This window comes from Littorina saxatilis, linkage group LG17 (assembly GCF_037325665.1).
Source record: "Littorina saxatilis isolate snail1 linkage group LG17, US_GU_Lsax_2.0, whole genome shotgun sequence".
Lineage (NCBI taxonomy): Eukaryota > Metazoa > Mollusca > Gastropoda > Littorinimorpha > Littorinidae > Littorina > Littorina saxatilis.
Genome location: NC_090261.1, coordinates 36,302,872 through 36,325,371, shown reverse-complemented (window position 1 = coordinate 36,325,371; position 22,500 = coordinate 36,302,872). Strand labels below are relative to the sequence as shown.

The 22,500-nt window shown below is 39.8% G+C and overlaps 1 protein-coding gene across 1 annotated transcript; it reads left to right on the top strand.

The window, feature by feature from the left end:
- The first annotated feature begins 4,707 nt into the window (after positions 1-4,707).
- Positions 4,708-13,914, top strand: LOC138953667 (serine-rich adhesin for platelets-like). Its single transcript, XM_070325552.1, has 2 exons — positions 4,708-4,810; positions 9,814-13,914. The coding sequence occupies exon 2, from the start codon at positions 10,276-10,278 to the stop codon at positions 12,265-12,267; it is 1,992 nt and encodes a 663-aa protein (XP_070181653.1). The 5' UTR covers positions 4,708-4,810; positions 9,814-10,275; the 3' UTR covers positions 12,268-13,914.
- Positions 13,915-22,500: the final 8,586 nt, after the last annotated feature.

Below are 22,500 nucleotides of genomic sequence, written 5' to 3'. Positions count from 1 at the left end.
GTTTATGTCATTATGTTGGGTGGTCATGTCATTATGTTGGGTGGTCGTGTCAATATGTTGGGTGGTCGTGTCATTATGTTGGGTGGTCGTGTCATTGTGTTGGCCGGGTGGTTTTGTCTTTGTGTTGGGTGGTCGTGTCAATATGTTGGGTGGTTTTGTCATGTTGGGTGGTCGTGTCAATATGTTGGGTGATTTGGTCATTTTGGGTGGTCGTGTCAATATGTTGAGTGGTTCTGTCATTATCATTGTTGGGTGGTCGTGTCGTTATGTTGAGTGCATAGTTATGTCAAAGAGTCATTATGTTTGGCGCTTCCATCATTATGTTCGGTCAAGTTGTCATTCTGTTAGCGCATCTATTTCTGTATAAACGCGTCTCTGATTGGATAACAGCGACCAATGAGATTGCGACTTACAAAATCATGCTTTTCCGGTTCTTACTAAAAATGGCGTCTTGCAGAAGTATGCTTGACAACGCAGATCGCAAAATACCACTATCGTCAGCCATGTTGGTTTTACAGGAAGAGCATTATTTTGTAAGTCGCAATCCCATTGGTTGATGTTATCCAATCAGATACGTGTTTATACAGAAAAACATGCGCTACCATAACGACAAGTTGACCGAACATAATGACAGGACCCCCCAACATAACGACAAAACCCCAAGACAAGACGTGTTTACATAGAAAACAAGAAATTCCTCCGAGGTAGGAAAAACACCCCCGTCCTTACCATTCTCACTGCCACCAACTGAGAAGGTTATTTCCCTTTGACCATTAATATGTCCCTCTATAAGTCCTTGTAGAATCTTAATCCACCAATAACTCCCTAACCGTGTGTCAGTTTGACTGGTCCCAATTTTTGTAAGGACCGTCTCAGGAATGTATAGAACCTGTTCACCAAGTTTGGTGACGATCGGTCCGTTCATTTTTGAGATCTATATGCGAACACAAACACACAAACAAACAAACACATCGACCGAATCCTATACACACCCCTATACCGGGGGGGGGGTAAAAATGCGTTACCAGAAAGACAAGTTGACCGAACATAATAATAGAAGGGTTAACCAATAGAAGCACTCAACATAATGACAAAACCACCCTACATAAAGGCAAGTTGACCCACCATAATGACAAAACCACCCAATATTATGACAAGTTGACCCAACATAATGACAAAACCACCCAACATAATGACATAAGCACCCAGCATCATGACAAAATCACCCAACACAATGACAAAACCACCCAACATAATGACAAAACCACCCAACAGAATGACATGACCACCCAACATAATGACAAGTTGACACAACATAATGACATGACCACCCAACATAATGACATAAGCACCCAACATCATGACAAAACCACCCAACATCATGACAAAACCACCCAACATCATGACAAAACCACCTAACATCATGACAAATACACCCAACATCATGACCAGTTGACCCAACATAATGACAAAACATCATGACAAAACCACCCAACATCATGACAAAACCACCCAACATCATGACAGAACCACCCAACATCATGACAAAACCACCCAAAGTCATGACAAGTTGACCCAACATAATGTTTTCGGTATCAACATAAGGCAGTTGAGGCGTTCCATAGCCTGTCCTAAAGAAAACAAGTCGCGTAAGGCGAAATTACTACATTTAGTCAAGCTGTCGAACTCACGGGATGAAACTGAACGCACTGTATTTATTCACTACTAGAGGAATACCCGCTTCGCCGGGTAGCCGGCTTCGCCGGGATGAAATACTTAGAGCCGTACGCCGGCTTTGCCGGGTCCGAACAATGGACCCGCCAAGCTTAGGTCCCTCCCAGATTCGTGGAATGGGAACAGCACGAAAATGATTCAGTGGCCATAATGCCATTCCTGACCATATCGAGTCCCATCCTTGTCGACGAATGTAACCGTGTTAATCACCTTTGGAGGCGAACTCCACTCAAACAGGACTGAGCAAGTTATGGCTTCTCAAAGGAAGGCCAGTACATAAATTTACACAAAAGCCGCCAGACCACATCACAAACAGAACTGAACAATGCACAGGTGTTGCTCACATAGAGACACACACACACACACACACACACACACACACACACACACACACACACACAAAAACACAGAGAAGCCGTATCTATAGAGAGATAGATGACAGTGTATTTTTCGCGTGGCTATAAATTGATTCGACCTTTGCACTTTTACAGTGAGGATAATTTACGGGTCCAATTTACGTTCTGGACACTGCGTTGACCTTCTAAAAATAGTAACAGTAACAGAACGCCGGGAATATCCGAAGACGCTCCACTCACACTATAGTGCACCATACGAAGGAAGGGAGGTAAACGCTGAAAACCGGGAGAATATGAGAAGATAAGGAAGAGTTACTTATAATGGTGAAATGAACACAAAAACCAAAATCGATTCAGCGCTGCGCGCTGAGAGCACGTGTTGAAATATCTCATCGATGATATTGTGTCCGGGGTGTAGCTGAATACGGTGTCCAAATTTGAAAAAGATCCACCGAGAACTTTGGCTTTGGTGTGTCGGTATGGGGGCCCGGGTAGCTGAGGTGGAACCAAAATAGCTGAGGTGGAACCAAAATCGGTTCAGCGCTGCGCGCTGAGAGCACGTGTTGAAATATCTCATCGATGAGGTTGTGTCCGGGGTCTCTCTGAATAAGCCCACCAAATTTGAAGCAGATCCATCGAGAACTTTGGCCGTGCATGGCGAATACACAAATACACAAATACACAGATACACAGACACACAGACACACACACAGACACAAGTCGTATATATATATATAGATAGAAGACAGTACAGCTTCGTCAATCCCCGCGTGAAGGAAATCGCTCACCTTCCACGTGCAAAACGTAGTGATATTGACACGCCAGATTAGCGCGGTAGCGTATTGTGCTAAGCAGGAAAGCGCGCTTTTCTGTATTCTTGTTAACTTTCTGAGCTTGTTTTGTATACAACCTATCATATCTATATGTTTTTAGAATCAGGAAATGATCACGAATAAGATGACATCATTTTCGGATCGATTTCTTACATTTTAATCGAAAGACTAATTATTCTATTTTCGTTAATTGTGATCACATTTTAAAAGTAAACATGACATATGTATATATTTTTAGATTCAGAATGTGATGAAGAATACGATGCAATCAATTTTAAATCTGTTTGCAAAAAATCGATTTTAATGACAACTTTAATGAGCAAACTCATTAATTAAATTTTAAGCCTCCAAGCTGAAATGCGATACCAAAGTTCGGGCTTCGTCGAAGATTACTTGACCAAAATTTCAACCAATTTGGTGGAAACATGAGAGCGTGACAGTGCCGCCTCAACTTTCACGAAAAGCCGGATATGACGTCATCAAAGACATTTATCGAAAAAATGAAAAAAACGTCTGGGGATATCATACCCAGAAACTCTCATGTAAAATTTAATAAAGATCGGTCCAGTAGTTTACTCTGAATCGCTCTACACACACACACACACACACATACACCACGACCCTCGTCTCGATTCCCCCCTCTACGTTAAAACATTTAGTCAAAACTTGACTAAATGTAAAAAGGCATTTATTGGGAACTGAATGAACTAAAACTAAGGAATTTGTGCGCGAAAATCGTATATATTTTTTCTCCTTAATCAGGTTTACTAATTTCAGTCGTGCAAATGTTTGATACCTAATACTCTTTCTTATATCAATCTTTGTATACTTTCTATCCTTGAACTTACATTAAAACTATCTTTTAAAATGTCATGTCACTTTTGAATACTTTTTCTCAGGCATAGACTAGAGGCATGTTTTCTGTCAAACTGGGTAGGCCGGGTATCAGAAGCACCAAAGTTCAAAATTTATTAGGGCCTACGTTAAAGGGATATTCATATTTTCATCTTATGAAGTATTATCTTTCGTACGCGATTAATGTTATGTGTGTTTGTGTTTCATGCTTGAAAATGAGCTTCAAAACTGAGTGGGTAAACAGTTGTGGGTTTTTCCAGTTCAAATCAGTTTAACGATTAAAGTAACTGCCACTGAGTTTTTTGTGTTCTAATTTGTTCCTCTGTCGTTTCTCTTCGGGTTAGATAATTTGATTTGTTTACACATCCACGGTAGAATCTTAGTTATTTCTTCAGTTGTGTATTTGACAGTTTGTGAACAAGTCTGATACCTCAGTCATGATCAAGTTTCAGTCCTACTTAGTCGAAGAAATTAGCACGGTAAGCCCTACTTTTTTCTGGTCTTTCAACCTTCAACGTTCTGCAAAATTTAATTAAAAAATCTTATCACTTTTACAAGGGTTAGACTCAGCCTTTAGTCAATAAAAGTTAATAACATATTGAAGTGCTGATATCGAAGTGATGCATCACCACCGTTATCAGCTATAGGTCTAAGGGAGGCGACTCTTACAAATCTCAAACGGAAATCGTCGATCAAGATAGAGAATGCGTCCTGCTATTTTGGTTGTAGTGAGCATAATCAAAATATCAACAGTATAACAGTCAGTAATTTGTTAGAACTACAAAGGCTATAATTCACTTATCAATTTAATTTGCTTCTTCGTGTCTTTCCATAAAAACTATGAGATTTCGTATCTTCGGAACCTCGAGCAGACGACTAAAGGGAAGCTACTCTCTCGGAGGAAATGTTTCTTTTTCTCTCAAGTCTCAGACGTCACACGCAAAGCCAGCGCGAGTGTTGATGACGCCTGCTAGCGTGCCGCATAGGCTGCCTGTGTTTTCTTTTCTCTGTGACTTTTGGACAGCTTTTGGGGTAAGTGGTGTATCAGAACATGTGCAAGTAACATTGGAGTATTTAAATATTCACTTTTCCGCTTTTAGATGAAGTGCTGTAAGTAGATTGAGTCCGTTGTCCGAATTTCGCTAAATCGGTCAACGAAATGCGGGTAGTCGTATGCTTATTTGTTGTTTTCTCTTCCACAACGCAAAGATTTCTTTAGTGAAAGAGTGGTCGTATCGCTGTAATGAAAAAACACTTATATCTGTGCTTTTTGTGCGCTTTTGACTATTTTTCTTCTTTCTTTTCGACAAGAACAAGAATTGGGGTAATCTGCTCTACTTTGGGTTTGTTGGGGGTGATTCTCAAGGCCGTTTGCGAAGGCTAAAGGTCATGGACTGGTCACATGACCATCTTGAGCTATTTCCTGATTGAACTCGATTGTTGTGTACCTGCATGCGTTTGCTTTTGTCGTAAATTAGGTGACCCAGATAATTGCAGGCAGTTTTTGACTTTGGTCTCATAAGGATCATGAGATATTGTTCGTGTTCGTGATCCACTTGACAATTTATGAGAAATAAAAGTTGTACAAATTAAGCCCATCCCACTGTGCAACTGGTAATAAACACACTGTCAGGCAGGTTCAGGATGACTGGGCAGCACATCCATTTTCACACCACTTAATTTGACAGTCATGTATGTTATTACCAGAACTGCATAATGGGAATTTTGTTTACCAGCAGGTTTAGCAAGTTTTTAATCAGGTTTGGCCTCAGGCACGACTAATTAGGAAACCATGCATGCACACAGCATCAAATGCTAATCCAATATTTAACATCGCATGCAGATCTATATCATATGGGTGCTTCTCTGGGGAATGGAACTAAAGTGTGACATGAGTGCTGTGAAATAAAGTATAAAGCAGAGAGCTGATTTTTGCATGTATGAAAGGCTGGTCCTTGGCCTTTATTTTTCTGCAAAAAGTTTTATAATTGAACTTACGGAGTTCTTGCCAGAAAGCTGCGAAGTACCAAGTCACGCCAAACGAATGGTTGCTACACAGTAACCGGCAAAGTCACTATAAACATTAATTTAAATAACAGAGCAAGATTATGTGAACACATTTTTTTCATAGATTTGGTGGTAGTAAGTAAGGCAAAATTGAAATTTATACCAAAATGTACCATGCACTTGTCTGCACAGGCTTTCTCGTTACGTTGCATGACTGGAGAACACATTTTCAAACGAAACTTTTTTTTTCTTTTGTGGTGCAACTCTCAAAAAGGGTTTCAACAATTGAAATATGACTACAGTGAAGGTACAGTATTGCCCCAACTTTGTGGTCATGTGTGCCTTTAGACCGAGGTGCAGTTGCATAATAATCGAAATGTGTAACAGTTGCTACTAGTAACCAAACGGTTGCTACTGGTAACCACATTGTTAGGGGGGAAAAGTTCATTTGGTCTACAGCAAATCATGATTTTGGTCCAGTTTAATAATCTGCAGCAGTTGGATGCAATTGGAGCCAAAACTATTATGTCTATTGGTATTCAAAGACAGACAACAGGATCTTATGAAACGAAAAGTTCCCAAACTCGCACCAAGTGGGCAAATGCAGATTGGTTTAAATTCCATCCCCTTTAATGACCAGATTGGTTCAAATTCCATCCCCTTTAATGACCAGATTGGTTCAAATTCCATCCCCTTTTAGTTTAATGACAAGATAACACACACAAATACAGATTATCATGAATTTCCAGACTGACAACCACAAGTAATGACAGGAGCCAAACGTTCTGCAGAAAACAATATGCATAACTGACAACCACAAGTAATGACAGGAGCCAAACGTTCTGCAGAAAACAATATGCATAAAAAAACTTATATACAGTGGTCGCCGGTTAATATGACCACTTTGGGACCCGGATAAAATGGTCATAATAAGCGGCTGGTCATATTAACCGATGTTAGAGAAAACGACTTAAAAAAAATCGCAAAACAAAACTTTTTTTTTAAAATTAATAATTGTAAGAAAATGTATTTTGTTGGCAACAAACACAAAATTAAATATGTGTACTGTACATTGTAGCCATTATAGATGACGTCCGTTGAAAAGAAATTGAAATGGAATGAAAAGTAAATGGAAGAAACGGCATATACACGTCCAAATGTTCACTTAGGGGCCTGGAAAAAATCACGGATGTTGGTATGTGTGTTGGTGCTAGACCAGAGGAGATCCTTCACTTCATCGGTTGGTTTGAATTCAGTGTATCCGAGAGCTGTTGCCAATTCTTCTGCTTTTGTACACAACAATGGTCCATAAATTGGCGCGTTCTTTGCTCTCATCTTCTGGAACCACTGAAAAAGACCATCTTCCACATCTTTGTCTTTTCCATGTCGTAGGCGCTTTCGTTGTGGTGAATCCTGCGTTGCGCACTCCTTCCTCACGCTGTCTTCATTCTTGAGAATGTTTGTCAAAAATCCTCTGTTGACGCCCAACTGTGCAGCACTCTCACGCATACTACAGGATGGTAGAGCTTTAAATTTGTCAATAAGTTCTAGCTTTTCCTCGGCTGTCCGATCTTGGCGTTTTCGTTTCGACATTGTTTCCTCTTGAATCAGACTGAAAGATTGGTTGGCTCGTGCTCTGTTAGAGAGAGAATAATGATCGCGACATTAGAGATCACTGAGCACTGATCACTGATCACTTTAGTTTCATTCACGAAAAAGAAAGAAAATATCGCACGCCTTTTTGCATTTTTCAAAAAATCGTATGTATTTTTCCCCCCGAGTGATTTCAAACTGAAAAAGATGTGAACTTGTTGCCATTTTCTCGAAACAATGTGGCCATATTAAGCGGCGTTGTGGTCATATTAAGCGGCTTTTTCTAATACATAACAAAGAAGGACAATTCCGGACCGGGTAAAATTGGTCATAAGGCCTAAAAAAAAAATAGGTGTGGTTACGGTAACCCGACCTACCCTATTTTTAGGGGCCGATCCTATAACTTTTTATTACATTTGTCAAAAAAAAACCAAAAAAAAACCGAGTGCAAAAAACGCAATGAAAGTGAAAGCGCCTGAGTCGCACACCTATTTCCCTGTCAAGTAGGTTTAATTTGTACACATTAGAAAAAAAAGTTAAAAAAAAAAAAGTGATTGCCTACCTACCTACCCTATTTTTTTTGGCTATGTTACCGTAACCACACCTATTTTTTGGGGGGGCCTAATGCGCGGCTGGTCATATTAACCGCGGTCATATTAACCGGCGACCACTGTATGTATACTAATCACAAATCGTTACAAATAGAAATGTCATGCAAAATCCATGCAAAATACCTTTCCATCCTAAATTAACTAAAATAATAAACTAACAATGAGTGAAACAAACTGGCGAGCAGCTCATTTGACATTTAAATTTACCTACTGATTTAATTGCTATTCATTCTTCTTCTTTGTTCATGGGCTGAAACTCCCACGTTCACTCATGCTTTTGCACGAGTGGGTTCTTACATGTATGACCGTTTTTACCCTGCCATTCAGGCAGCCATACGCCGCTTTCAGGGGAGCTATTCATTCAATTATGATACTTAACGACATTATCTCTTAACGTCCTGTAAGGTTTTTTGCATTTCCCAGTGCAAATCCTATAAGGATTTGGGAAAAAGAGACAAAATTTGGGTGTGTTCAATAAAAAAATCATATTTTTATTGTTTATGGATGGATTTACTTGATATTTTTTTGGACCATAGATCACTCTGTCCACTATCATCATCACCACCATCGAAGTCATTCTCCACATTTCTTACCTCAAACCCGTGAAAAGACGTGTCACTATCACTATCACTCGTCTCCATGTTGAATTTTGAAAGCTAACACAAAAAATCCGAACAAAATCCGTACACAAAAATCGAAATCACATTCAAAAGTCCTGAAAAAAACCGACCGGCAGCCATGCCATGTGCATCGAAGGACTAAAGCTGTTTTCCAATGCAGGAGAGCATCGCAAGGCTGGTAACTCTTGTTTAATGACACTAGCAGAGAACGCGCGGTACCGCGCGGTTCAGGACTACAGCCCACGAGCGGAACCGCGCGGTATAGGACGTTAAGAGTTATAGTGTGGTGACAATAATAATTTCCTTACAAAATCTTCCATTTATATTTAGTTCTTTTATCTGAACAATTAAACAAATAATTAAATTCACTCTTATAATTTCCCCACAATTACAAAGCCCACATACTCTATTTTCCCTTAAAATGTTCGCAAAACACTCTTGATGAATCGGCAATTTTAATTATGATTAATTAATCTAAATCTAACAAAATCACATCTAAATTCCCATGGCAAACAAAATATTTCTCAAAACAAAATTTGAGTTTAAATAAATGGTAATTACAACAAACACTATTTGCACCAAGTTGTTCATTCCAGTGCTGCAAAAACTGGTCTTTCAGACGCTGTTTACATTATTCCTAACTGATTAATGGATAAAGACTCGGGCAAGCCGAAATGTATGATATATGCATTTGCATAGACATAAATCTGTCAAACTAAATATCAACCTGTGCGTACTTACCAGCTGTTGATTTCCAATACTATTATTTCAAAATGTCAGCCAGTATACTGAAATTTTCCACTGAAAGTGATTCAACCTATTCATTTATAATTAACAATGACTGAACATTGTCTAACTAAACTTAGTCATGTCGTTTTTGTCTGCCTGTGCTTTTGTCCTTGTTTATCCCTGAAGCTGTCAGGCGTGAACGCATTTGAATAAAGTAGTGTTAAGCTGAGATTGAGATTTAGAGTGAAGGTACTGTTCTTTGTTTTATTCGACCTCTTGTAGCTTATTTTAATACTGTTTTTGTTTTGATTTGTTTGACTTTTAGTTTTAAGCATGCAAGCTGCCTATGTGTACTTTGTATAATTTGTATGTGTTTGAGACATGGAGAATGTGAATGCACTGTGTGGGTGTGTCACATAACTTGATAAGTCAAAATCACCAACAGAATCCTTATAAGTTTTTTCGTGGGTTTCAGGTTTTCATCCGTGGGTGTGCTGCTGGGAAAGAACTTTCTACAAGGCCTGTCTTTGGTCACCCCTCTGCCTCTTCACATTGGCAGGGCTGTCATCTTCATCATATATGCTTCTCTAGAATAGTTTTGACCTCCATTCCTGGAAGTCTGTCAACTTTATACCCGGTTCGACCCTGCCCCTGGTCGCATAATCTGTGTTGTCTGAGCTAAGCTACCATTGCTTACTCGAGAAGCGTGATTTCAAGAATCACTTGTCGCAGTTCAAAATCAGATTAAGTGGAGGTGAACTTAATCAGTGAAATCCATGGACCTTGCATTTGCCATAAGGATTATATGACAGTGAGACAGCTGCTGTCCTTTTGCTGACTATTGATTTGCAACAGGTGTTCTATTTTCCGATCGGAAGTGGAATGGGCACCACATATTGTTTAATTCTTCACAGCAGCACAATATTTTTATCCGACAATGGACGAATCTGAACAAGCTTCGACCAAAGATGTACCAATAAAAAACATAGCGTCAAAGTCTGAAACTTCCACAACCAAACAATCAGCAGAATCAGAAATATCTGCAGTTACCTCCAAGGACAGCAGTTCATCACTCACAGATCCTACAAGTGAGAGCAAAGAGACTAAATTAACTTCTACTTCTTCCACATCGACAGACCCGCCCAGGAAGCAGTCTGGTAGAAAACTTTCCAAAATGCATGTTAAGAAATCTGAGGATGTGAGTGGCAAAGCTCACGAATCCAGCAGCCCAACGAAACCTCCTCCCAAACCTCTTGAAACTCGGCGCAGATCATCGTCAGGTCATTCAGCAAAAGGCGATGCCAAGGGCATGGACAATACTCTAACAGGAGCTAGTTCAGCGCCGTCAGTTCCTCAAGATGATGCTGGAAGTGCCGATGGCATGGACGTGATGGCCAAGATGAAGATGGCCATGTCCAAAGGCGCAGCTCCTGGGATGCCCAAAGGTGCCATGCCAGACTTGATGTCCATGATGGGCAAGGCTGGTGGAGCAGAAGGAGGTGGCATGATGGAGATGATGATGAAAAGCGGCGGTATGAAGGGTATGATGGCAATGATGGCCAAAGGCGGTGGTATGCCCGATATGATGTCTATGATGGCGAAGGGAGGTGGCAAGCCGGACATGATGGGGAAGGGAGGTGGTATGCCAGATATGATGGCTATGATGGCCAAAGGAGGTGGTATGCCAGATATGATGTCTATGATGGTGAAGGGAGGTGGTATGCCAGACATGATGTCGATGATGGCTAAAGGCGGTGGTATGCCCGACATGATGGCTATGATGGCTAAAGGAGGTGGCAAGCCGGACATGAAAAGCATGATGGGTAAGGGAAAAGGATCGCACCCAAGTCCCATGGGCATGGCCAACTTGTTTGACTGCATCATCGAAGTCGCCTTAGCCAATCACGAGTCTGACGTATCAGACGATGATGATGAGAGTACCACCATTGAGATTCCATGTAAATACTGTCCTCGTTTTTTCCCCTGCCAGATGAAACTTAAGACTCACATTCTGCTGGCTCATGAGCATGAAGACACTTCGGTCCTGAACATCAAGAAGCTGGCTATTGACGGCAAGGGGAAGCGTGGCATGAAAGATCACCATGGTGCCCGCCGCAAGCAGTCCAGAGATTACGATAAATCTTCGGCTGTGGAGGCAGCTGACAATAACACGAAGCTCTCAGATCTCAATGCTGTTGCAAAAGACTCATCATCTCAGGAAAATGTGTTTGTAGATTCAGTCTCAAGCAGGGGCCTGAAGAGAGGACGGAGCAAAGGATCTGAGGCAGAGGAGACCAGCGGTGCTGCAGGTGTGGAGGAAACTAGTCCCAACGCTGATCACTCTCTGCGTTCCACTGCCCATGAAGGATCAGGTGCTGAGCCCAGCAGCAGCGCTACAGGGAGTGCTCAGGAGTTGCGTAAACGCAAGATTCGCATGCGCTCTCAGCGCTCCGATTCTGGTGATTCTTCCCTTCAGGTGACGATCAAAAAGAAGAGCAAGGGTGGAGAGAGAAAGCCTGAGACTGAAAGCAGCAGCCGAATGGAAGAACTCCCCAGTGGGGATCTTCACAGTGCTGCTGCAGGAGGGGAGACGGTTCAGGATGACAAACCTCAGAGTAGCCATAAGGAAAGTGCAAGGCAAAATAAAAGCAAAACCAGTGTAGTGATCAATGACCCCGGTCTGCCTGAGGCCCCAAGCTCAGCTTCTCAGCGGGGGAAAAGGACACTCCAGAAAAACAAAGATCTCGCAAGCAGTGATACTGAAACCGGTGCTGATGTTTCTCCTGGTGACTCCACTTCTAGAGGTGGTGGTCGCAAGGGTCGACAATCTGGTGCAGTTGCTGGTGCTTCCAGCACTACCTCTTTGACCCAAAGGGATCAGTCTCCTTCCACCACAAGACGCAGTCTTCGAAGTCGTAAATCTTATTGACAGTTTAATGATGTAGTCAGTGGAGGTTGTGATCAGTTTATTTTTCTACCTCCACCCGACAGGTCTCTTTGCTAGTGCAGGTTTTATTTTGAAGCAGTAATAAAGTGAAATGGAAACCTCTTTTAAAACTAAGACACCCTTAAGAATAATTCCTCTTGTTAAGACCTCTGTAAAATCCTGTATTTCAGAACTCCCTCCAGAGTTTTACGAATAAGACTTGGTTTTCTTAAATATTCAACAGTCATGAAAAGAGGGTACTACTGTAACTGTACTGTTTACTTGCTGTGGGTTTGTCATTGTTTTTTTCATGGTCTGAAGTTTGCACCTCTTGACTTTATTGTCTGAACTCTGGTTTATTGAAATAATTGATGAATGATTATGTGTTTGAAAATTGTAAGTTCTATGGTGAACTTTTTTTTCTTTTTTTTATGTTGCAGGGTTTTGATGAATTGAATTTTACTGAAACTGGCTATTTTTTTTCATGGTTTGTTTCATTCTGTTAAAAAAATTAGGGTAATTTGTGGTGGTATTTTTCAATCATCGTTTGTGCACTGTAATATTTTAATTTCTCATCCCTAACATTCCTACAAGTATTAGAGAAAGTTGCAAAGCTGTGTGTATAAATGATGAAGATACAGGTATTGGTATTTGTAATTTTAGTATATCTGTCCCTTTGGTGTAAACTTTGTAGACACATTCAGGGAGGATTAAGCTGAGAATATTCAACATCAGGAACACTAACTGGTTTGGGGCTCAGATTGCTCCTACGATGTTCAGGTTTTTTCTATTTTGCCCTCTTCAAGTTTTCAAATCTCAGAAAATCTGTCACTTGTGTCAGGCAATAATGTTTCAAATCCAAAATTTCTGATTTTCTGACAAGAACTTGCATCCCTGTATGTTTGTCCTTATATATATTGAAGATGAATTAATTGCTGGGAGAACTACGGAATTGTTACCTTGCCAATGCAGGATTTAAGGAAAATGTTATTCTGAGAAGTAAATGACTAGTAATGGTTCAGTTTAAAAAAAAATTTAAAAAAAGTTTAATCTCCTCTGTTTGTTTAGTCAGAATAAGCTGAACTGCCTGCCATGAATATATGGGTTTTGTTTTTTTAATATATACTTAGGCAGTCACATACCAAGCAGATGGATGAAATAATGATAACATACAACATAGTTTAATTGTGCTTGGATTGTTGCTTGTTGTTATAACTATGTTATATCTTGATGAAAGATGGAACAAAATATTAACCAGAGGAGGCATCACAATTAATGAGAAAATGGGTACTTGCTTATTGATTCACATTCTGTATCATATTGCAAACTGGCACTGAAAGCATTCACAATATGAAGTTGTTTATGGTGCAGTTGATCAGTAAATGAGTAATGTGTTCACTCACATTTATTTTATTTTATGGAACTGTTGACAAAGGTGCATATGAGATGGACTTTCTTTACCTCAGTGAGGACAAGGGGTCATAAGAATGTTGATTTGCAAACATGCAATATTCTCTGTCCCAGGTTGTTGGAATACCCCCCGCGGGATTGACAAGTGGCTCTATCCCATCTCCCCCCTTTCCCCGTCGCAATATAACCTTCGTGGTTGAAAACGACGTTAAACACCAAATAAAGAAAGAAAGAAAGTTGTTTGAATGTGTTTTGTGACTTTCTTAAATTTTATGTTCAAAGAGAGCGAGGAGACGGACAGATCAACTGACCGATTCATTGTTGAACTGACTTGGGTAAGCAGACCAACTGACAGACGGACAAACTGGCAGATTCTCAGATAATGTGTACAAGTAATACATGCAATACTTCTAGCCATTGGCTTATGTACAACTTTGTTTTACCTGACTTTATCACAGAGAAGAGAACCGGCACGGTTGGCCTAGTGGTAAGGCGTCCGCCCCGTGATCGGGAGGTCGTGGGTTCGAAACCCGGCCGGGTCATACCTAAGACTTTAAAATTGGCAATCTAGTGGCTGCTCCGCCTGGCGTCTGGCATTATGGGGTTAGTGCTAGGACTGGTTGGTCCGGTGTCAGAATAATGTGACTGGGTGAGACATGAAGCCTGTGCTGCGACTTCTGTCTTGTGTGTGGCGCACGTTAAAATGTCAAAGCAGCACCGCCCTGATATGGCCCTTTGTGGTCGGCTGGGCGTTAAGCAAACAAACAAACAAACAGAGAAGAGAAAGCTAGAGTTTGTAGCTACAGCTCCTGCCATTGTACATGTGATGTTTGTAATAATTATAATCACTGTGAATTTTCAGTTAATTCTTTTTTCATAAATCGCTAGAAATCATCAAGAGCAGCTGTGAACATGAACAATTAGCAAAACCTCAGCTGTGTACATGTGCAGTTCATAATTTAAGCACACATGTGAAGTTAAATAATATCATATTCAGAACAAAAGGTTTCGTCAGGAACACTATACATATTAACTGCCATTGACAGTGAGTGAGTCTTCTTCAAATCTGATGCTTTTTAGGTTCTGAAGTAGAAAGTTAGTTGATTCCTAATTCACAAAGGCTAATTTGTCTTACATGAATGCGTAAATAATCAAGAAGAAGGTGTTTTTAGATTGGTAATCGTGCTAACAATATTAACATTGTTATGTCTTTAAGGCTGAACATGGGGAAAATTGATTTGCGTGTGCATTATGATGTTTTGTGTTGTTTATGGCGGGTGTGAACAGAGCTAGAGTAACATCTGCAGTTTTGCTGCCTTGTGTGCATACCTCATGCTGTCACTCCCCGACATGCAAACTGTTATTGATCTCACAGTCCTGTCACTGTGCAAATGCATTGTTAATAAGTGTTTTCTTAATGGAAAGCTAAGTTCACACTGTGATACTGATTGTGTGATGTGTCACTGAGTTTCAACAACAACAACAAAAAATGTGTTGTAAGTGATGATGATACTGCAGTTTTACAGAGCGGGGGATGGATTCTGTACTGTGTTTATTTTTGTCTTTCTTTTGTTTTGCTTTCAATGTATGTTTAATAGGAAGTGTATTTATATATGTAATTGTAATTCAATCAAGTTGGCGTTTTAATGAAACAGATCCTGTGATTGGTCAGAATGCCCCAACTCATTAAAAATTACCGATCTGATTAATTGTCGATAACCACTCGCTAAAAAAGCCATTAACCACCTGCTGGCGAGGTGCATTGATACAACCTCAACTAGTCTCGGTTAGCTTTGAGGGTCATTTTACAAGTAGGAAATATGAAGGCCAACGAAATACCGAGACCATATGGTATGCGAAGTGATGACGTCGAATACGTGAGGTAGGTTGATGCATGAATTCTTCCGGACTACGTCAGTCAATTCCAAAGATCGCTTTTGTGATGAAAAGAATTTGTTTTAGAGTTTGCTGTCCAGAAACCCGTCAAAATGTATGTGAAAGTAAAAAAAACAGGAGCAGAGTGATAAGATAGGAATACAGAGACATATTTCTTGGGACAATGACCCTTGCAGGTAGGTGGACTGAAAGTAGTGTGTGAACAGAACAGAACCAATTCTGTCTGTTTACCATCGCATGAAAGCAGGAAAGACATCGTCGTCAGATTGAATTACAATAACATTAACATGCTTCCATTTGAAACTTCTCGGTCTTCATCGTGGATTGACGCCCTCCCAAAGTCTACTTCTCGGTCTTCATCGTGGATTGACGCCCTCCCAAAGTCTAATTGAAGCCCTCCGTCGCTTCGCTCCGTCGGGCTTCAATTATAGCTTTGGTCGGGCGTCAATCCACGATGACGACCTCGAAGTTTCAAATGGAAGCATGTTAATGTGTAATTGTATTCAGTGGAGATATTTGTTATTCATCATTTTTCTGTATTCTTCTGGTGTTTCTTTGTAATTATTGTATTTTCTCTGGTTTTCTATTTTTTGTTTGTTTATATGTGAGGGGAAGATTCTGTGGTACATGTATTGGAGATCATTAACAAATTTGTACCAACTTGAAACTACCTGTTGATGTCAAAACTCAAATGACATGTGATCCAGTCAATCAAAATGTGTTTTATACATGTTATAGCTGTGTTAATTAGTATAAGTGGCTTGGTGAGGTCTTGAGATGTGATGTATTGCTTTCACCAAAAAGGGATGTTGTTAAAAGCATCAGCAGTTGGCAAAACGCCAACATTTATTTCAAATATCTGAAAGTGAAACAAACTAAAACAGTTTATGGTGGGAGTAAGGTACATGTCGTGCCAAAGACAGCAAGAAACAGCTCCCAAAAATTGCTGAAACAAGATGGCCGTTATGGCTTATTTACTTAAGAAAATATATCTAGTGAGCAACATCGCTGTATGTATGTTAACTATTCCTCAAATGATTTGTTAAATGAGTTGCTGGTGCTGTTACATGGACTTCAAATTTCAATATCATATGTGATAGCTGTGTGTATATATATATATATATATATATATATATATATATATATATATATATATACTAGATGAATACCCGCTTTGCCGGGAAGAAGTAGAGCCGTACGAAGGAAGGGAGATAAACGCGCAAAACACTGGAGAAGATAAGGAAGAGTTACTGGGAATGGATCTACAGAAAAACCAAAATCGGTTCAGCGCTGCGCGCAGAGAGCACGTGTTGAAAATTTTCATCGACCAGATTGTGTTTTGGGTCTACCTGAATATGCCTACCAAATTTGAAGCAGATCCATCGAGAACTTTGGCCGTGCATGGCGAAGTGACCGACAGACAGACAGATAGACAGACAGACACAGACAAGCCGTATATAGATATAGATATATATATATGTTGTCTTCAGTTACTGTGGTAGTAAGTGAATAAGGAGACAAATGCTGACAAATGTTGGGTCTTTCTTCCCAAGAAAGGGGGCTGTATATATATGGAAGTTATAATTTTAATTCTTGAGAGTTATTGTGGAAAAAATTATTCTTAACAAAGCCCTGAAAGGTAAAAGTATATGTAACGATTTATGATCAAATTTAATAAAACTCCCCCCCCCACCCCATTTTACACACATTTATTTTTTTTCTCTCATAAGCATGACCCATTAAATGTACAGTGAAACGCGGCTATATTGAAGTAGGCAATATTGAAATCCCGGCTATATTGAAGAATTTTTCAGGTCCCCGCTGAAGCTCTACTTTTTCTTTGTCAAAAAATGTTGGCTACATTGAAGTCGGCTATATTGAAATCCCGGCTATATGGGCATGGCTCAGAAATGGCGTCGATCTAAACTTTTCCCTTCAGTTCGACTTTATTCCTAGATATATATATATGCTATAATTAAACTTTGAAATAAACAGAACACAGTTAGAGAGAAAAATGGTCATATTTTGTGATGTTTGTGTCTTTTTTCCTCTTAAGTTAAGATATTTTAAGCGCGAGCTAATAAAGTGCAAAGTTTTGACTACGAACGAACGAAAATTCTGTGACACTGTAAGGGACAAGTACGATCAATTTAAAATAACAACAACATGGTAAACCCCACAGGAATCAACCACACACCATTCAACAAAGTAAAGATTGCGGAAAAATTCTTGCACTTTTCATGGAAAACCAACCTCTTACCGCGAAGAAATTGTCCAAACCATTCGCGGGTTTCGTACATAACTGATTGTTGTGAAAGATTCTTGTCGCGTAAGAATCTATTCACAGTTGCACAGCAGTTCAATAACAAACAACAAGAGTCAATATTTGAAAACCGGCACGGTTGGCCTAGTGGTAAGGCGTCCGCCCCGTGATCGGGAGGTCGTGGGTTCGAACCCCGGCTGGGTCATACCTAAGACTTAAAAATTGGCAATCTAGTGGCTGCTCCGCCTGGCGTCTGGCATTATGGGGTTAGTGCTAGGACTGGTTGGTCCGGTGTCAGAATAATGTGACTGGGTGAGACATGAAGCCTGTGCTGCGACTTCTGTCTTGTGTGTGGCGCACGTTATATGTCAAAGCAGCACCGCCCTGATATGGCCCTTCGTGGTCGGCTGGGCGTTAAGCAAGCAAACAAACAAACAAAAAAATATTTGAAAGAATAACTACACGTGACATTGTAGGTCAATATCACTGACTAGCAAACTCACTCTTTCACAACCCATACAATCCCGACAGAGTAAATTGTTTCTGGAATTCCTCTATTATGTATTAGTCATGTTCTAAGTCTGTCATACTGTTGTTGATATGCAAGTGTGATGTGTAACTTTTTAAGGTTCCCGAATTAGTTTAAGTTAATTCTTGAGATCTCTTGTTTATATCACTGAATGATACATTGTGAATTGCTCAGTGCTTATCTGTTTATAACTTAAGAAGAAATCAAAGATGAATACCAACAAGCTTTTTACTTTAATTGTATGAATTTACACATAATGTTGATAGTTTGTGTGTGTGTGTGTATATTTGTGTGTGTGTGTGTGTGTGTGCACTTGAACACACTGTTTTACTCTGTGTGTCGGGGGTGGGATCATATGTGTGTGTGTGTGGGGGGGGGGGGGGGGGGTAAAATGTCCTGGTGCTGTTTTGTTATTGCATAGACCTATCCTATATATGGTCTTAATTGTCTTGTTTTAATTTGACGTTTTTGTTTTTCACGAAAGCAGTTTTCTCTTGAATACAGCGTTCATTTTGAACATCTTTTGCTTGTATTTTGCACACACTTTCTTGTTGTATGATGTGACATGCTTTTTTTAAACGTTTGGTGAATAGACTCTGTGAGTACTGTATTTATAACTGACCGAGTAATTGTATTTCCAGTTTAGCTTCCATTTGTTTGTGTATTTGTGTTTTGAATACAGAAAACACATTGTCATTCATGTTTTGTTTGTTTTTTCACATAAGGGTATAGTTATTCTTTGTAAGCTGCTGTTGCGGGATGGGGGTTTTGTTTGCATGTTTTTATGTGTGTTTTTTTCTTCAGTTAATGAGAAAGAGGATATGTCTAGATGTTAAAGCTTTGTACCAAGTTCTCTTTTGATCAGTAGTGATAATTTTATTGTTTGCCTTCAAACTGTGGTTTTGTTGTTTATGTTGTTGGCTGTTTTTGCTCTTGATAATTGTAATATTGAAAAACAGGTGTCTATTACGTTTCTCTTGCTCTTGGTAATTAAGTTGAAACCCCCCGCGGGTTAGGGGGAAGAATTTACCCGATGCTCCCCAGCATGTCGTAAGAGGCGACTAACGGATTCTGTTTCTCCTTTTACCCTTGTTAAGTGTTTCTTGTATAGAATATAGTCAATGTTTGTAAAGATTTTAGTCAAGCAGTATGTAAGAAATGTTAAGTCCTTTGTACTGGAAACTTGCATTCTCCCAGTAAGGTCATATATTGTACTACGTTGCAAGCCCCTGGAGCAATTTTTTGATTAGTGCTTTTGTGAACAAGAAACAATTAACAAGTGGCTCTATCCCATCTTCCCCCTTTCCCCGTCGCGATATAACCTTGAACGGTTGAAAACGACGTTAAACACCAAATAAAGAAAGAAAGAAATTAAGTTGAAAAATGAAGGTGCCCATGCAATGTTGCTGAAAATGAAAGCGTTAGAGTTTCTTGAAATGAAAAGTTATAATGGTTTACTACAACAGTTGCGTGTGTTAGATGTAAAGTACCTGGTTGTTGTCTATAGATGTAAAGTACCTGGTTGTTGTCTATTTATATGTCCACATGTTCTCAATAAAGTCTGCTATCACAGGCTGTGTGTTGTGGGTGTGTTCGTTCATATGAGTGGGTTCATGTGTGTGCATCCATTGGTGTGTGTGTGTATGTGAACCACTAAGTTAATCATTTATATAATGTCAAGTCAGTGATAGCTGCTTCTTGCAAGAAGAAAATAGTACACAAAACATCGCAAGGTTTACATGTAAAACTTACCTTGGTCTCTCTCCCCTCTCTCTGTTTCTCGCTCTCTCCCTCCCACTCTCTCTGTGGACATCCTCCCCCCTCTCTCTCTATCTCTGCCCCCCTCCCCCTCTCTCTCTCTCTCTCTCTCTCTCTCTCTCTCTCTCTCTCTCTCTCTATCTGTGACTATCTCTCCCCCCTCCCTATTTCGACCTCCCTCCCTCTCTTTCTCTCTCTATCTGTTCATATTTGGGTGTACATACCTTTTCCATCAAGTGAGCAGATGTGTAGCTTATGCTGCGATATGTATGACGGCTTACTAGTGCCAAAACCTGGGGTTACCCATTATCACGTGATAATTACTAATTAACGCTGTCAGTTTCTGTTTTCACTTGTTAGTTACTAATTTTCATGGGATAATTAGTAATTTTCATGGAAAAATGACTAATTTTTAGTTTTGGCACTAGCAATCCGTCAGGAAGTGAGCCAAAACTAAAAATTAGTAATTAACAGGTGAAAGTTAGTATTTTTTCCGGGAAAATTAGTAATTAACACGTGAAAATGGTAATTATCCCTTGATAATTACAATTATGAGGTTTTGGCACTTGTAAGCCCTATGATGGCTTACTAGTGCCAAAACCTGGGGTTACCCATTATCACTTGATAATTACTAATTAACGCTGTCAGTTACTGTTTTCACCTGTTAGTTACTCTTTTTGACGGGAAAATGACTAATTTTTAGTTTTGGCACTAGCAATCCGTCAGGAAGTGAGCCAAAACTAAAAATTAGTAATTAACAGGTGAAAGTTAGTAATTATTCCGGGAAAATTAGTAATTTTCCCGGGAAAATTAGTAATAAACACATGAAAATTGTATGAATTGGCCTAATTAGTAATTTTCCCTTGATAATTACAATTATGAGGTTATGGCACTAGTAAGCCGTCATAGATATGTTCATACGTGATGTCTTTCTCATCCAGTCTTGCTGTTCCGAGTACCACATGCATACAGGCCAGTGCTCATGCAGCATAAACAGCAGCAGACAGACACCGTCAAATGTCCTACAAAGATGCATGAACAAAATATACACTTTTTTCACTAGCACTTTAGACTATAATTTTTATAGGCTTTAAATGCTACTGTAATACTTGAAATATATAATATAAACCTGTTGATACCAACAAGAAGTAAGTCTTTAGATGCTATCAGTGTTACCCTGAGGTTTCAGCAGAATGACACTCATTAGAGCAAAAACCCATATTTCTATTTCACGATTATATCTAACCACCTCCTTGGATTATAGTTACAGCAGAAGAGTGTACACACAGTGACCGAAATGTACAACAGGCAATCACAACCTAGCCATGTAAGAAGTGTAAGTACTTTCCGAAAAGTGTACAAAAGTACCAGAAGAAGCGCATGCAGTCAATGTGAACCGAAGAATGCTGTGCAATAAAACAAAACCGAAAATGAAGAATCATACTGATAAAGAATTTAGAAGGCTCGTGATACAAGAGTACAAAGGAAAATGCCAATAAACAAAGGAAGGAAAACACAAATAATCAATAATGTAAACCTTATCTTGAGATGTGCGTTATTCTTCGTTTACTTTCTTTTATTTTTATTATTTTATTTTTCTTTCTAGCCTGGTATTGGGAGTATTAACACGTAGTGGGACGTAATCGATCTTCTTCAAAAAAAAATCTTTCGTGTAGTTATTTCCCTTGCAATGGACAGCCGGATCGAGTCAAACTCAATGTGCTGCCGTGTTTGCAAATACTCGGTCTCTTAGAAATCGAAGATACGCCCATTTCTTCTCCAACATCAAACATGAGTCAGCTGGAACTTTAGTGCTGTAAATTCCAAGTGTAAAACCCAGTGCCATTGATTGACCTGATAGAAGTCACTTTTATCAATTATGGATGCAAAGAATGGCACTAGTTCAGTTCAACATCATGATAATTGATAATTTATAGAGAATACTACATGGCTTGCTGTATCGTACTAGATTTACACGAGTTGTTTTTAAAAATATTGAACTGCGAGCAAAAGCGAGCTTTTCAATATTTAAAAAATCAACGAGTGAAAATGATGTGGTACAACACAGCAAGCTGTACTTACATATGACTGTAGTAGTCTACAATTAAGATGTAGTCTGTTTATCCTACACTAGATGAATACCCGCTTCGCCGGGTAGCCGGCTTTGCCGGGAAGAAGTAGGGCCGAATACCCGGCTGCGCCGGGGACCCGGCTTTGCCGGGTGTACGCCGGCTTCGCCGGCGCACGAAGGAAGGGAGATAAACGCGCAAAACACTGGAGAAGATAAGGAAGAGTTGTGGACAGTGACCTTCTACAAATAGTAACATTGTGGACAGTGACCTTTTAAAAACAGTAACGGGAATATGGATTGACGCCACAC